Below are 18,235 nucleotides of genomic sequence, written 5' to 3' on the forward strand. Positions count from 1 at the left end.
TGGGATCCTTCTCTAGAAGATGAAGTGGAGACATAATGCCTTAAAGAGCTGTCCAAATTCTGCTGCCACCGCTGTGTCGAGGGGCAGCAGACCCTTTATTCCAGGCCTTCTGCAGCCACTTAGTCTAATGAGAACTTTCCTGTATACATCCAGAGGCTGAGGACAGTGCGCTCTGCTGTGGACTTGACCAGGTCAGGTGGCTGTACACCGTGACAAGCAAAAGAAAACAAAGTGATGGAAAACGGGAAGGCGTGCACTCAGCAGTGGTGGACTGGCCATAGACCCTACAGGGACATTTCCCAGGGGGCCGCCAGTGATGCTCCCAGTATTAATGCTAGGAGCATCAGGTACTTATGCACTGGCCAGCAGACCCCTGTTCTTTTATACTGGACAAGTCATCAGTATCTGATGGTTAGGGGTCCGACACCCAGGGCCCCCACAATCAGCTGTTTGAGAAGTGGTGATCCTGTGAGCGCCGTGGCCTTCTCTCTGCTTTTCCTAGGCTAGTGACGACACATTAATGTGTCACGTGGCCTAGGAGCAGCTCAGCCCCATTCATGGGAACGGGGCTGAGGGTAATACCAAGCACGACCGCTATACAATGTGCGATGCTGTGCCTGGTGAGCACAGAGAAGGCCGCGGCAATCACAGGAGTACCGGTGCCTTCTCAAACAGCTGATTGGCGGGTGTCCTGGGTGTTGGACTCCCACCGATCAGATACTGATGACCAATATGCCCTTTGGTTCTGCTGGGGCAGTATTTTGTGCAGCACCAAGATACTGCAGGCCCCGCCTTCTGTCAATTTGGACTCATCTATAACTTGGGGCCACTTTTAGGTTATTTCCAGGCCCACTGTAACTTCCAAGTTTGCCTCCGCTACGAAGAAAGGCAACCTACAGGGAATCTGAAGGAAGTTCTTGCTCGACGCTGGGATTCCCTGCAGCTTATCACTGGCATGATGGGGACACTTGGGACTTGCCATTTTCATATGTCTGAGATCAGTTAGTGCTGATGATGTGTGAACATGGCCGTCATGGACTCTATCAGTGAGGCATTAGAGAGGCCAGGTTCTCTCTTCTCTCCAGATCAGCCCTGTGAGAACCTCTCTGGAATATGTGACGAGGTGTTTACTGCTGCCGTATATGTACCCGTAATGTCATTGCTTCCTATGTAACACTGCTGACTGTCACTACGCCTGACACCCCACGGACTCTACTTGAAGGATAGACCAAGTGGATGGCAAGGATGGTGCTGACAGTTAAGGCATGCCGAGGGTGTGGGAGAGTTATTGCACATATGCACTAGAGGGTGGAATACGCTGGTCAGACCACTGAACCAAGCTACAGCACAGCAGCATTTATTGCAGCAGCTTTCCAGCTGGCTGGCGGGTGAAGTGTGGATGCCTTATACCTGCCAGAATATCCCCACAACGTCTTCTTCTTTGCCTCTCCGCAACTTGACCGAGCTTGTAAACACATTACATTCACCAAACCAAAAGGAAGATAAAGCAGCCCGCCAACTGCGGGATGAAAGAGCTGCTCAGGCCAGACACATAGGGAATTATTGCTATTACGGCCCCAGAAAGGGGAGCAGGACTGTACAAACAACCGGTGCAGCCGCCAGGATGGCCTAGAAGCCAAGTAGACTTGGACCTTGACTGGTCTGGTACAGGAATGTCCCTTCTACCGTAGCCACGTTGCACTTCAAGTTCTAGAAATAGAATCTGTCCGAGGAAAGTGTGCGTTGTGCGGATCTCCACAGGAACGACGCTTTGTGCATGTCATCCACTACTAGTGGTAGATACAGAGAAACATAGCCTTTTCGTGCACCCTGCTTGCAATAAGTATATTAGCTTTTTTTTTTTTTTTTTATCTTTTTAACCTCATATTTTAGGGAATATTTCCCTTCTCACATGCATATAGGGATTGAACACAGAGTTTTGTCATTTCATAAGAGTAAAAATAGGTTTGAGGGTGGGGTGGTGTGCAGCCCCGCACCTGTGAGGATAGCCACTGTGGCCATGTGCATACACACACACACATCTGTCACCTGTAGAAACCTCTCATGGATGCTCTTCTGCTGCTCTGGGTGTAAAGCCATTGTGCAAGGTGAGGTTTAGACCTTCAAAAATGAAATTAATCCACCTTATAAGGAGCCTGAGGTCTTTGCTCAAGTATGAAAACAAGATCAATACTGTAGACTGGGGAAATGCTTGGCCATCAAGTCTGCCCCTTCCATGGAAACCTCTAGAAATGTATGTGAAAATAAAAGTAGAGCAGGGACCTTAGTGTACATTCATGCAGGAACATGGTTACAGTTCTTCTCCGGAATGAGCGACATGCGGCTTTTGCAGAAATCTGCCACGATTCCGTTCCTAGCACTGCCCGGACACGGACCATCCAAGTGGTGTCACCTCTGCTTTCAGACACAAGTATTGATTGCTTTGTGATTATGAATATTATTTTGCAGTTGCACTGCCGTCCTCAGCTAAAGGGAGGTTTCCAGGCTGTGTATGGGACTCCCGGGACTGGAAGAGGTAGCCGACTTGCTCGTCTCTGTGGTGAGATTGATCCCACTGTCAATTGCATTGTTGTTTTTGTTGGGTGAAGGAGGCTGGCTGGAGTTTTGCTTCAGGGCAGGGTCTTCCTCCAGGTCTGTGTCATCAATTAGAGGGATATGTGGCTGAGTATCTTCTATCTTAAATTCTGGATGGGTCATGAAATTGTGAATGGAAGTTCGAGAGTCCGGTTTTTCTAAACCTTCATAGAGAGAGCTACGGAATGCCTTCACGACGCGGATCTGTGTGCAAGGAGTCAGAGAAGAGAGTGAAAAACACAAATATATTCAGCGTTAAAGACAAGAAAGAAAACGATGGGTCTGTCCTCTGAAGAGAACCATGTTCTGGTCAGAAGTGGACAGTGGGGCGACAGGCGGCTCAGTGTTCTGTGCTTCACTCTCAGGTACATGAAGGAGCAGCCCTTAATAATCAGAAGGACACAGATCTGTGGGCTGTAGATAAGAGAACCAAAGACCCATTTGTGGTCCGATTAGTAAGTAACAGTTCACAGTAATGATGTGGAGACAATGTAGACAGGAAAAGCACAAAACAACACTGGCATGGTGAGATGAGAGACGGGGAAGAACTGGAGCCTGTTTGCCATCGGCTTCTCACAGAGATCATAGCTCGGAGCAGACGCCTTCATTGCCATCAACTATTCCAGGGGCCCTGCAGGTTTTAGCAGAATTTTAGCAAAAGTAATAAATGTCTAATGGCAATTAAAGGCACCCGGCCCTAGGAGCACTTTCAGACAGTGTTATGGCCACAGCAGACCTCTTCATGGCCTTAATACTGTCTATTCCGAGTGCTTTTATCTGCAGAATAACTGCTTGTGGTGGTCATTGAGGACCGATAGATAATGATCCCTGTCAATCAGCCTCAGCAAACACAGCAGCAGAGACACGTCAGAGCAGACACTGAACAAACACATGCCATGACATACATAGGGTCACTGGCACCACAAGACGTAAGACGCTGGCACACAGTGACTCTACCGCACTACACTCCAAACCCTGCATAATGTCTCAAAGCATCTTCTGCTTTTCTCATGCACAGAGGGTAAACGCTTGAGTATAGGCCCAATAGTCCCTTCAGCAACAATGGCTAAATGACTGCTTTTCCCAGAAGATTGCTTGCCTAGACCGTAGGAATAAAGCCTGTTGGGGGCATAATGCATGCACAAGATGCCAAAGGTACAGTAAAAGGGATGGCAGACACAGCTGCGGGGCACAAGGCACTGGCCATTACACACCTTGCTGAACTGGATCCTCTGTCCTCCCATCACCCAAGCTTTGTCTACATCTGCGCTTTCAGGATAGAAATTATCTTATCACATACATTTTGGTAAAATCTAAATTTCCTGCTGCCAAGATGAGCAAATACTACAGCATCACCCAGCAAACTCCCCTAAATTATTAGGAGATAACAGAAATCAGGGTCTCTTGGGGTAAATGCCAGGGAACAGACACTCTAGAGACACAGACAGGGAGAGACAAGCTCTTGTTCTAGCAGGACTAGAGACAGCACACAACAGAAAACCTCTGGAGAGAGGAACTACAAGACAGACATGACAGCAGTCTACTACAGTGGCTTCTTCTTCCCCGCCAGCTGTAACAAATAACCACGTGAAAATCTTCATCCGATCCCTGCAATAAGACAGTAATAATACTGATAGCCAGTCCCTGCAATAAGACAGTAATAATACTGATCGCGCTGGGGAGAGAGACATGTCAGTGAATCCTACAAGGGAGCGCGGTGTAGTCCTGTTGTGCATCTGCTCTTACTGCCACAGCATGGTGTATGTGATCGGTAGGGTATCGGCAGGGAATACCTCATGTTAGCTTTGCTTGGGGCTTGTCTCCGGGCTTCTTTTGGAAGTTCTCCTTGGTCTGTAAGAGCTTGTGTGTGCAGGACAGGGAGGGTATTAAGGCTGCAGGTGTAACGTGCTGTACACTGAATGGTAAAGCTGCGATTGGCTGCACATCAAGGCAATAGACGATGCAAATTGAACCTGTGAAATTCAATCAAGTCTGCCTCGAAACACACGTCAACTGTTGGAATAAGGACGCCTGGCCAGAAGCTCATCAAGAGAGATTTCAATACCGTGGCTATGGGCTTGCATTCATCAATGACGACAAGCAGCCCTACCTATTCAGCTCGTCAACTCAATCTCCTGCCAACTAACAAACCTGGGACCTTGTTCCATGAGGTGGTCCTTTACATATTCACATGTGGAGATTCTCTAACTCTCATCATTCTCTGGCAGGCATCAAAATTGAAACCTCAGATTCGCACCTGTTCTGTGCATTCATGGTGTGCGAACAGTGAGATCCCCGGAATGCAAACCGCTAAATATTTCTGAGGGTTCCGTTTTCTTATACGGCAGGTAAACCTATGCGGAAACAATGGTACACTGTGGCCTCAGTATGAAGATAGTGGGGTGCTTGGCATCTTATCCAACCCTCTCGATTTCATGGTTGAAGTTGGTTATTTTTGGGCATATACTCAAAGGTTTACCCTGGCTTCGTCAAGACGAAACCCTTAATTTCTGAGTTACATTCAATTAAAGACTCACAACCTCTTAATATTTCACTCTCTCTCGCTAAACCTTTGGTCCAGTGTTTTCTAGCCCTCTGGGAAAGACAAAGTGGGAAAGGTTTAGAGAAAGAAATGCAAATCCAGATCTACACTGGGTAAGGCCTCATGCACACGAAAGTACTTTCTTTTCGTGTCCTTTCTGGGGTTTTTTGCGGATCGTATACGGAACCATTCATTTCAATGGGTCCGCAAAAAAAAGGAAGTTACTCTGCGTGCATTCCGTTTCCGTATATCCGTTCCGCAAAAGGATAGAACATGTCATATTATTATCCTCATTACGGACAAGGATAGGACTGTTCTATTAGGGGCCAGCTGTTCCGGTCCGCAAAATACGGAATGCACACGGATGTCATCTGTATTTTTTGCGGATCAGTTTTTTGCAGACCGCAAAATACATACGGTCGCGTGCATGAGACCTAATAGACATGACACTATGAGAATGTAGAGTCCCAAGAGATGCCAACTGCTGCGAGCCATGTGCAGGGATCTGGCGACAGGAAGGAGGACGAGTGTCGTTAACTAGTTAGTGGGTGGAAGTGCAAAGGATCTGATGAATAACCATTCTGATCGGATCACTACATGGAATAGAAACCACAGATTGTTGTTAAGAGGCACCTACGGACCAAGCCTTTACCACAGGGCAGAAGGGCTAATACACACCAGCAACAAGTAAAGATTCTTAACCCCTTGCTAACAATTTTTGCGTTTTTAATTCCCTAGCTTCCTGGGGCCAATACTTTTTACCTTTCCTGTTCACATAGCCGTAAGGTCTTGTTTTTTGTGGGCCAAGTTGCACTTTCTAATGTCACCATTTAATATTGTATATGATGTAGTGGGAAACTGGTAAAAATTACTAATGGCTGGAATTGAAAAAAATCCACAATTCTGCCAAGATTTTACGATGCTTTGTATGTCGCAAAACTGACCTGTCCCCTTCATTCTCCAGGTCAGTACGATTACAGCGATACCACATTTATATAGTTCTATGGGCTTTGTTTTTACAGCGTTCTCTATGAGATAAAACTGTCCTGCTCCCTTCATTCTCCGGGTCAGTACGATTACAGAGATACCACATTTATATAGTTCTATGGGTTTTGTTTATATGGGGTTTCCTTATGATAACTGACCTGTTCTGTTCATTCTCCGGGTCAGTACGATTACAGTGATACCACATTTATATAGTTTTATGGGTTTTGTATTTACAGCGTTCTCTATGAGATAAATCTGACCTGTTCCCTTCATTCTCCGGTCAGTAAGATTACAGTGATACCACATTTATATAGTTTTATGGGTTTTGTATTTACAGCGTTCCCTATGAGATAAAACTGACCTGTTCCCTTCATTCTCCGGTCAGTACGATTACAGTGATACCACATTTATATAATTTTATGGGTGGTGTTTATATGGTTTTCCCTATGAGATAAAACTGACCTGTTCTCCTTATTCACCAAGTCAGTACGGTTACAGTTATACCACATTTATATCATTTTATGGGATTTGTTATTACAGCGTTCTCTATGAGATAAAACTGACCTGTTCTCTTCATTCTCCGGGTCAGTACGATTACAGTGATACCACATTTATATAGTTTTATAGGTCTTGCTTTTACAGTGTTCCCTATGAGATAAAACTGACCTGTTCTCTTCATTCTCCGGGTCAGTACGATTACAGTGATACCACATTTATATAGTTTTATAGGTCTTGCTTTTACAGTGTTCCCTATGAGATAAAACTGACCTGTTCTCTTCATTCTCCGGGTCAGTACGATTACAGTGATACCACATTTATATAGTTTTATAGGTCTTGCTTTTACAGTGTTCCCTATGAGATAAAACTGACCTGTTCTCTTCATTCTCCGGGTCAGTACGATTACAGTGATACCACATTTATATAGTTTTATGGGTTTTGCTTTTACAGCGTTCCCTATGAGATAAAACTGACCTGTTCTCTTCATTCTCCGGGTCAGTACGATTACAGTGATACCACATTTATATAGTTCTATGGGCTTTGTTTTTACAGCGTTCTCTATGAGATAAAACTGTCCTGCTCCCTTCATTCTCCGGGTCAGTACGATTACAGAGATACCACATTTATATAGTTTTATGGGTTTTGTTTTTACAGTGTTCCCTATAAGATGAAACTAACCTGTTCTCTTCATTCTCCAGGTCAGTACGGGTACAGTGATACCACATTTATATAGTTTTATGGGTTTTGTTTTTACAGTGTTCCCTATAAGATGAAACTAACCTGTTCTCTTCATTCTCCGGTCAGTACGGGTACAGTGATACCACATTTACATAGTTTTATGGGTTTCGTTTTTACAGCGTTCCCTATGAGATAAAACTGACCTGTTCCCTTCATTCTCTGGGTCAGTACAGTTACAGTGATACCACATTTATATAGTTCTATGGGCTTTGTTTTTACAGCGTTCTCTATGAGATAAAACTGTCCTGCTCCCTTCATTCTCCGGGTCAGTACGATTACAGAGATACCACATTTATATAGTTTTATGGGCTTTGTTTTTACAGTGTTCCCTATAAGATGAAACTAACCTGTTCTCTTCATTCTCCAGGTCAGTACGGGTACAGTGATACCACATTTATATAGTTTTATGGGTTTCGTTTTTACAGCGTTCCCTATGAGATAAAACTGACCTGTTCCCTTCATTCTCTGGGTCAGTACAGTTACAGTGATACCACATTTATATAGTTTTATAGGTCTTGCTTTTACAGTGTTCCCTATGAGATAAAACTGACCTGTTCTCTTCATTCTCCGGGTCAGTACGATTACAGTGATACCACATTTATATAGTTCTATGGGCTTTGTTTTTACAGCGTTCTCTATGAGATAAAACTGTCCTGCTCCCTTCATTCTCCGGGTCAGTACGATTACAGAGATACCACATTTATATAGTTTTATGGGTTTTGTTTTTACAGTGTTCCCTATAAGATGAAACTAACCTGTTCTCTTCATTCTCCAGGTCAGTACGGGTACAGTGATACCACATTTATATAGTTTTATGGGTTTCGTTTTTACAGCGTTCCCTATGAGATGAAACTAACCTGTTCTCTTCATTCTCCAGGTCAGTATGGGTACAGTGATACCACATTTATATAGTTTTATGGGTTTCGTTTTTACAGCGTTCCCTATGAGATAAAACTGACCTGTTCCCTTCATTCTCCGGGTCAGTACGATTACAGAGATACCACATTTATATAGTTTTATGGGTTTTGTTTTTACAGTGTTCCCTATAAGATGAAACTAACCTGTTCTCTTCATTCTCCAGGTCAGTACGATTACAGTGATACCACATTTATATAGTTTATGGGTTTTGTGTTTACAGCGTTCCCTATGAGATAAATCTGACCTGTTCCCTTCATTCTCCGGGTCAGTACAGTTACAGTGATACCACATGTATATAGTTTTATGGGCTTTGTTTTTACAGCGTTCTCTATGAGATAAAACTGTCCTGCTCCCTTCATTCTCCGGGTCAGTACGATTACAGCGATACCACATTTATATAGTTTTATGGGTGTTGTTTTTATGGCGTTCTCTATGAGATAAAACTGACCTGTTCCCTTCATTCTCCGGGTCAGTACGATTACAGGGATACCACATTTATATAGTTTTATGGGTGTTGTTTTTATGGCGTTCTCTATGAGATAAAACTGTCCTGCTCCCTTCATTCTCCGGGTCAGTACGATTACAGCGATACCACATTTATATAGTTTTATGGGCTTTGTTTTTACAGCGTTCTCTATGAGATAAAACTGACCTGTTCCCTTCATTCTCCGGGTCAGTACGATTACAGAGATGCCACATTTATATAGTTTTATGGGTGTTGTTTTTATGGCGTTCTCTTCATTCTCCAGGTCAGTATGATTACAGCAAATTGGTTTAGGCAGGTGAAGTGACAAAATGCTGTGAAATAGTCATTTTTGCCATTCATTGTATAGGATAAATACATTTATGTGACAGATAGTACAGGCATTTTTGGGTGTGGTGATGTTAGTGATGTCTATGGTTATGTTCCTGTTTACTTTTATTATGGGGGTGATTTAAAATATTTAGATAATTACTTTAATAAGACCAGAATTTTTTCAGAAATTGATTGCCGCAATCAGATCTGCAATATTTCTTGTGGTTCAACAGTTATCAACACAGAAAGTTTAAAGCGCCAAAGCTCTGTGTTCAGCACCATGGACTGTGAACGCCTCAGATAGCCGTGCGTCACAGGGAACGCTCCTGGTTGTTGCTGCAGCTTTCTGTGTTGATCATTTCTGAGCCACAAGAGATATTGCAGATCTGATAGCGGCAACCAATTTCTGAGAAAAATCTGGTCTTTGATATGCTACATGTCCCCCTTCCCATTGGAAAGATTTGCCTTTGATCCAGTATGGCGACTTTCAAGATGACGGCCATGTTCCGGACATAGCCTAAAGATAGCCCCCCTCACCCATTACTTGCTGGGGTATTGAGATATTTAATTTTCCCTTTTGTTTATGAAAGAAAAGGGTGTCCTGCGACTTTTGACTCGCCCTGTAGAAGTGTGAACTGTCGGCCTATTCTTGTCACATGCTTCTTCTAAATAAGTGGTCATCCCGCCACATTGTGGGGGCTCTCATGGGACCACACATCTCGTGCAGCCAGGGTTGGCATGTACACATATGAACGACTGCTAACTCAACGAGATCCACTGCGCCATCATGAACTGGGCAAAGCCCTGGACCAGCTGCTGAGACACCGAGGACTTGGGCAGCCGTCATCCCTGGACATGTCCAATGAGCCAATCAAATATTAAAGGGCCCCAGGCTCTACACCGACGTTTATCGTCATTCTCTCCTCGCTGTACTAGAAATGGTCTCTCAGCCTGCGATACAGCCAACCAGAGACAGTAGAACTACAGGGGTGGGAGTGACGAGTAACCTATAAGGGAACGGGAGGTGTGTGAAGACTACCTCAGACCTCCAACACATGCCATCGTCTGCAGCTTACATGTCCCTCCTCACGGCTCAGTCACTTCAAGCTGCATTTAAGAAAATTAACCCTTTCATCACCAGGCAATTTTCCAGTTTTTTACTCCCAGCCCTTCCAAAGCCATAACTTTTTTATTTTTCTGTTCGCACAGCTGTATGAGGACTTGTTTTCTGCGGGACACTTTGTGGTGGAGAGCGGGAAAAAAAATTAGAAATGGGGTGAAATTGGGGAAAGAAAATGCAATTCCACAACAGTTTTCTTTTTTTTTTTGGCGTTCCCTATACCATAAAACTGACCAGTTACTTTCATTCGCCAGGTCAGTACGAATCCGGGAATGCATTTTTATACTGAGAAAAATATTCTGACCCCTATAGCTTTTACTGTATGTGGGCAGAGCTGTGTGAAGACTCCGTTTTTGCGGGGCGATCTGTACAACTTTTTGATCACTTTTTATAAAAAAAATTGTGTGAGAGAAGGGACCAAAAAAACGACAAATCAGCTATTTTGACTTTTTTTTATAACATTTTGCCGTTTTCCGTATAGGATTCAATTTTTTATATTTCAATAGTACAGGCATTTTCTGCCAAGATACCTATGATGTGTATTTTATTTATTTTTTATTTATTTTTTTTGAATGGAAAGGGGGCGATTTTTTTTTTTTTTTACATTTTCTGTAATTTATAAAAACTTTTTTTTACACTTTTTTTTATAGTTTCCATAGGGAACTCTAACAAGCAATTGGGCGGGTATGGTCCTATTAGAGGATGTCTAGGCAGCATGCTGAAGGTAGGGCTGCTCCATATTGGAGGAGGAGGAGGACAGCTTCTGAGGAGGTATTTTGTGCTGCACTGTGGTGTTTGATTCTGTGGGATGGTATTCTGTGCTGCACTATGGTATTACTGACACTGCCAACTTGTGTTGCCCCATTTTCTATAAATTTAAACCCACCTACAACATTGGGGCCACGTTGAGTTTTTTTTTTTCAGGGCCACTTTAAGTTCCCAGTGCACCCCTGATAGTTTGTAAGGCTGAAAAAAGCCCACTGCCCATCCGGTTCAGCTTGTTATTCTGCAGCGTTGATCCAGAGGAAGCCAAACACCCTCAGGAGGCAGTGCTCCAGACCAAAAAAATACCTAGTAGCCATTGGCTCCTGAACTGAAAAATTTAGGAGCCAAATTACATTTTTAGTCGCCAAATCGAAACAGATTTAAACTTTTGGCATCGTGACAACGCTACGCCGATCAGATCGGCGTAGGGTTGTTTCGATACTAAAATTTTTAATAGCTTTCGTCACCATAAAAAAGTATTGCGATACTCAATACCACACAAAAAATAAACACCAAAAAAAGCTGCGTGCATTTCGCATTTTATGCGAAATGCACGCATAATAGAACAGTCCTATCCTATTTTTTGGGGTGACAAGGTGATTAAAAAATGGCGAATCGCATGGTTTTTATTTATTTCTGTTACGGCGCTCACCGCATAGGAGATATTTTTTAATAATTTAGTTTGGACTTTTCGGACGCAGCGCTATGTAATGTGTTTATTTATTGTTTATATATTTTATATGTAAAATCGGGAAAGGGGGGATTTAAACTTAATATTTTAGGGTACTTTCACACTAGCGTTTTTCTTTTCCAGCACTGAGTTCCGTCACAGGGGCTCAATACCGGAAAATAACATTTTGACTGATCAGGCCAAAGATAAAACCTGTTCTTTCTTCAGGACCTGTCAAAGGATCTGTGGTGACATCACTGTGCTCATACCATGGTACATCACATGATCAATCACCATGGTAATGGACCATGTGATGAGCTCACTGAAGTCACCACAGGTCCTTTGACAGGTCCTGAAGAAAGAACAGGAGACCGGCAGCTACGCGATCAATTGGAGGAGGAGAGTTCATTTTTTATTTTATTTTTTAACCCTCATTGGCACTGCGCCACCAATGTTTATTATACTGGGGTGATGGGGGGGCGCACTGCGCCACCAATGTTTATTATACTGGGGTGATGGGGGGGCGCACTGCGCCACCAATGTTTATTATACTGGGGTGATGGGGGGGCGCACTGCGCCACCAATGTTTATTATACTGGGGTGATGGGGGGGCGCACTGCGCCACCAATGTTTATTATACTGGGGTGATGGGGTTAGGTGCGCCTCACCCTATAGATACCATGTGGTGGTGCGCCTCACCCTATAGATACCATGTGGTGGTGCGCCTCACCCTATAGATACCATGTGGTGGTGCGCCTCACCCTATAGATACCATGTGGTGGTACGCCTCACCCTATAAATACCATGTGGTGGTGCACCTCACCCTATAGATACCATGTGGTGGTGCGCCTCACCCTATAGATACCATGTGGTGGTGCGCCTCACCCTATAAATACCATGTGGTGGTGCGCCTCACCCTATAGATACCATGTGGTGGTGCGCCTCACCCTATAGATACCATGTGGTGGTGCGCCTCACCCTGTAGATACCATGTGGTGGTGCGCCTCACCCTATAGATACCATGTGGTGGTGCGCCTCACCCTATAGATACCACGTGGTGGTGCGCCTCACCCTATAGATACCACATGGTAAGATTCCTCTCACTGCAGATATCACGTGGAATTGTCCCTTACAGTGAAGATACTACATGGTAACGTCTCTCATACTAAAGGTACCACGTGGTAATGTCTCTCACACGTGGTAGTGTTCCTCATAGTAGCCAGATTCCGGTCACTGTAGCACTTTTCATTACTTCAGTGTTGTGTTGTATTATTTCTGGATCTCATTAGTTTTTTTTAACCCACTGTATTCTAAGTCTCTCCGATCCCTATGTGTTATATTGTGGGGCCATTAGTGATGTTATGGGAAGTGAGCTGGTGTGTCTTTATGGTAACGGAGAAGCCATATGTGTCTGCGTTAGTCCTGTAAAAGCTGCAGGCGCGAGAGGCGCAGGGAAGTGAAAGACCAGCACAAGATACTGAAGGAGGACAATGTGGTGGCTCTGAAGTGAATGGTATGGAGAACGCTGTTCTAGAGCTGGACTTAGCCGGCACTCAGGATCTCTGTCCTCTGACTACTTCACCGTCCTTTTAACAGTTTTGGGGGATTCCAGTAGTAGTAAAACCTTTCCTGTGGGATAGGTCTCTGTTCCTCTATTTTGTTTTTTGGAGAGGAACATGGAATGATAGAAACGGTAAAGATTACAGGCCATGGTGGGGAGGGGTTCCCAGAGCCCAACCTCTTCATACCTTCAGCTAGGACTGACCAGACCTTTGTAAAAAGGACACCAAAATGAGGAGACTGTGTTGTATCTGTGCTGGGCGAGAACTACATGGAAGAGCTCTGGCCGAGGCCTGCGAGCTAGTTGGCATTTCTGTGGATGTGAGGCAGTAAGAAGGCAAACTCACGCCCTGCTGCTGATGTGCTGGTAGGAGAAGAAAGAGCATTGGATAACGAGACATGACTAGGGCTAGAAATATGGGTTACATCCTGGTTCTGGCTTGTGGTAGACGACTGTCTCCTCAGGGCCCCCTGAAAGGAAGCCCCACTCTTGAAAGTATTCACTACTTCAATCTGTAATGGAGCAGAAAATGAGACAAGTTTCTTTAACTCTCCATGCAACAAATCGCAAAAGGAAGAATACAAAAAAACCAACACACAACAATACAGAAAAGACACAAAGCTGACACGGGGGCAACACATCAACATGATATAGACGGAACACAACGTGGTCCACACCCCCCCCATCATGTACTGGGGGAGTCCCTGCCTGTAACATTCACTGTATAGGATGAGAATCCTTACTCTACACATTCCCTACACAAAAGACTGCTCCTCCATTCAACCCTATGGGACTGCCGGAGATAGGTGAGCGCTTGTACTCGGCCACCTTCACCAATCCCGTAGGGCCGAATGGAACAGCGGACACATTTGCCTGCTGTTCTAGTAACCAGCAGGGGCCCCAGCAGTCAGAGCCCCGCCAATCAGACACTTACTGTATCGCCTATCCAGTGAATATAAGATAAGTTGTTGTCAAGAGACAACCCCTTTAAAAAGGTCATGTACACCTTTGGGGGCATTTTTTTAAATTATTGAATTGTACTCATTTTGAGCTAAAAATCATTTTTTTTATTGTTAAAAATATCAAGTACCTTTTTCTGTACAGAGCGGAGATGCTGATGTGGCCCTCTTTTGGATTTTCTGTCTTTTCCGTCAGACCGGGAGCTGACAGGCTCCTTATCTCTGCTCTCGGACATTATCGCTCCGTTCTTACTGATAAGACTGTGGCTTGAATAAGCGTTTGATCTCTCAGTAGTTTAGAAAGAAGGTTTATTAGATGACGGCACAAAGTGAAAGGACCAGTCACACGGCTAGAAAAACTGTTAACCCTTTGTGGCAGAACGGCTCAATATTTTTAATAAAGGCCATTTGAAAAAACTATTTTTAGCCAAAAATTAGTAACATGCAACCATAATAAAATGCCCCCAAAAGGTGTACATCGCCTTTAAATATCAACTAGTAACGTCCACAGTCCTGAAGGCATAATCCATTTGAAAAGAGTTATCCTGCATTCAAGTAATCAGTGGAAACTGTGCACTTGCTTCTGGGTAGTGACAGTAGAGACCAAGCAATTGTCCTTTTATCCTTACAGACGTCACATCCCATTCTAATGACTTCATCAGACATTCAGGCTACTTTCACACTTGCGGCAGGACGGATCCGACAGGCTGTTCACCCTGTCGGATACGTCCTTCCTCTGTTTACCCTGTCGGATCCGTCCTTCCGCTGTTTACCCTGTCGGATCCGTCCTTCCGCTGTTTACCCTGTCGGATCCGTCCTTCCGCTGTTTCGCTGTGGTCAGAGGCCGTTGGACTAAAGTCGGACATGCAGGACTTTTAGTCCGGCGGCCTTTCGCTGTGCACTGCCGTACTGCGCCGGAGCGCCACCCCCGTCCCCATTATAGTCAATGGGGACAGAGCGGTGGTCCGGCGGCGCGGCGAAACAGCGGAAGGACGGATCTGACAGGGTGAACAGCCTGTCGGATCCGTCCTGCCGCAAGTGTGAAAGTAGCCTAAACAGACGGTATTATAAAATGCTATATTCTCAACAGCCCAGAGGAAGTTGTGCACCTCATTCCAACCTTGGGCTTTGTCGCTGCATCCAATTCACCAACCTCCAAGCCTCATTTCACAGAAGTCACCTGCCACAGTGGATTCTCCAAATGTTTTCTTTTCCCCTCAGTATTACTTTCTACAGTGTTCTCTCCTCGGTATTACCTTCTACAGTGTTCTCTCCTCGGTATTACCTTCTACAGTGTTCTCTCCTCGGTATTACCTTCTACTGTGTTCTCTCCTCGGTATTACCTTCTATAGTGCCTTCTCCTCGGTATTACCTTCTACAGTGTTCTCTCCTCGGTATTACCTTCTACAGTGTTTTCTCCTCGGTATTACCTTCTACAGTGTTCTCTCCTCGGTATTACCTTCTACAGTGTTCTCTCCTCGGTATTACCTTCTACAGTGTTCTCTCCTCGGTATTACCTTCTACAGTGTTCTCTCCTCGGTATTACCTTCTACAGTGCCTTCTCCTCGGTATTACCTTCTACAGTGCCCTCTCCTCGGTATTACCTTCTACAGTGTTCTCTCCTCGGTATTACCTTCTACAGTGTTCTCTCCTCGGTATTACCTTCTACAGTGTTCTCTCCTCGGTATTACCTTCTACAGTGTTCTCTCCTCGGTATTACCTTCTACAGTGTTCTCTCCTCGGTATTACCTTCTACAGTGTTCTCTCCTCTGTATTACCTTCTACAGTGTTCTCTCCTCGGTATTACCTTCTACAGTGTTCTCTCCTCGGTATTACCTTCTACAGTGTTCTCTCCTCGGTATTACCTTCTACAGTGTTCTCTCCTCGGTATTACCTTCTACTGTGTTCTCTCCTCGGTATTACCTTCTATAGTGCCTTCTCCTCGGTATTACCTTCTACAGTGTTCTCTCCTCGGTATTACCTTCTACAGTGCCTTCTCCTCGGTATTACCTTCTATAGTGTCTTCCCCTCGGTATTACCTTCTACAGTGTTCTCTCCTCGGTATTACCTTCTACAGTGTTCTCTCCTCGGTATTACCTTCTACAGTGTTCTCTCCTCGGTATTACCTTCTACAGTGTTCTCTCCTCGGTATTACCTTCTACAGTGTTCTCTCCTCGGTATTACCTTCTATTGTGTTCTCTCCTCGGTATTACCTTCTACAGTGTTCTCTCCTCGGTATTACCTTCTATTGTGTCTTCCCCTCGGTATTACCTTCTATAGTGCCTTCCCCTCGGTATTACCTTCTACAGTGTTTTCTCCTCGGTATTACCTTCTACAGTGTTCTCTCCTCGGTATTACCTTCTACAGTGTTCTCTCCTCGGTATTACCTTCTACAGTGTTCTCTCCTCGGTATTACCTTCTATTGTGTTTTCCCCTCGGTATTACCTTCTACTGTGTCTTCCCCTCGGTATTACCTTCTACAGTGCCTTCCCCTCGGTATTACCTTCTACAGTGCCTTCCCCTCGGTATTACCTTCTATTGTGTTTTCTCCTCGGTATTACCTTCTATAGTGTTTTCCCCTCGGTATTACCTTCTATAGTGTCTTCTCCTCGGTATTACCTTCTATTGTGTCTTCCCCTCGGTATTACCTTCTATAGTGTCTTCTCCTCGGTATTACCTTCTATTGTGTTTTCCCCTCGGTATTACCTTCTATTGTGTTTTCCCCTCGGTATTACCTTCTAAAGTGCCTTCCCCTCGGTATTACCTTCTATAGTGCCTTCCCCTCGGTATTACCTTCTACAGTGTTTTCTCCTCGGTATTACCTTCTACAGTGTTCTCTCCTCGGTATTACCTTCTACAGTGTTCTCTCCTCGGTATTACCTTCTATTGTGTTTTCCCCTCGGTATTACCTTCTACTGTGTCTTCCCCTCGGTATTACCTTCTATAGTGCCTTCCCCTCGGTATTACCTTCTATTGTGTTTTCCCCTCGGTATTACCTTCTATTGTGTTTTCTCCTCGGTATTACCTTCTATAGTGTTTTCTCCTCGGTATTACCTTCTATAGTGTTTTCTCCTCGGTATTACCTTCTATAGTGTTCTCTCCTCGGTATTACCTTCTACAGTGTTCTCTCCTCGGTATTACCTTCTACAGTGTTCTCTCCTCGGTATTACCTTCTACTGTGTTTTCCCCTCGGTATTACCTTCTATAGTGTCTTCTTCTCGGTATTACCTTCTATTGTGTCTTCCCCTCGGTATTACCTTCTATAGTGTCTTCTCCTCAGTATTACCTTCTATTGTGTTTTCCCCTCGGTATTACCTTCTATAGTGTCTTCCCCTCGGTATTACCTTCTATAGTGTCCTCTCCTCGGTATTACCTTCTATTGTGTTTTCCCCTCGGTATTACCTTCTATAGTGTCTTCTCCTCAGTATTACCTTCTATAGTGTCTTCTCCTCAGTATTACCTTCTATTGTGTTTTCCCCTCGGTATTACCTTCTATTGTGTTTTCTCCTCGGTATTACCTTCTATTGTGTTTTCCCCTCGGTATTACCTTCTATAGTGTCTTCTCCTCGGTATTACCTTCTATTGTGTTTTCTCCTCGGTATTACCTTCTATTGTGTTTTCCCCTCGGTATTACCTTCTACTGTGTCTTCCCCTCGGTATTACCTTCTATAGTGTCTTCTCCTCAGTATTACCTTCTATTGTGTTTTCTCCTCGGTATTACCTTCTATAGTGTCTTCCCCTCGGTATTACCTTCTATAGTGTCTTCCCCTCGGTATTACCTTCTATAGTGTCTTCTCCTCGGTATTACCTTCTATAGTGTCTTCTCCTCGGTATTACCTTCTATAGTGTCTTCCCCTCGGTATTACCTTCTATAGTGTCTTACCCTCGGTATTACCTTCTATTGTGTTTTCCCCTCGGTATTACCTTCTATAGTGTCTTCTCCTCAGTATTACCTTCTATAGTGTCTTCTCCTCAGTATTACCTTCTATTGTGTTTTCCCCTCGGTATTACCTTCTATTGTGTTTTCTCCTCGGTATTACCTTCTATTGTGTTTTCCCCTCGGTATTACCTTCTACTGTGTCTTCC

General features: G+C 44.3%; 1 protein-coding gene across 4 annotated transcripts in view; it reads right to left on the minus strand.

The window, feature by feature from the left end:
* Positions 1–738: 738 nt before the first annotated feature.
* ATP2B2 (ATPase plasma membrane Ca2+ transporting 2) overlaps positions 739–18,235 on the minus strand; it is a 241,374-nt gene continuing 223,877 nt past the window's right edge. For 2 of the 4 annotated variants that reach the window (XM_044290097.1, XM_044290096.1), the window contains exon 23: positions 739–2,799. In XM_044290097.1, coding sequence (XP_044146032.1) covers positions 2,488–2,799 — 312 coding nt within the window. In that variant the 3' untranslated portion in view covers positions 739–2,487. Of the gene's footprint in view, positions 2,800–13,536; positions 13,703–18,235 lie in introns of all 4 variants that reach the window. The other 2 variants (XM_044290100.1, XM_044290099.1) reach the window with 2 other exon arrangements.

This window comes from Bufo gargarizans, chromosome 4 (genome assembly GCF_014858855.1).
Source record: "Bufo gargarizans isolate SCDJY-AF-19 chromosome 4, ASM1485885v1, whole genome shotgun sequence".
Classification (NCBI taxonomy): Eukaryota; Metazoa; Chordata; class Amphibia; order Anura; family Bufonidae; genus Bufo; species Bufo gargarizans.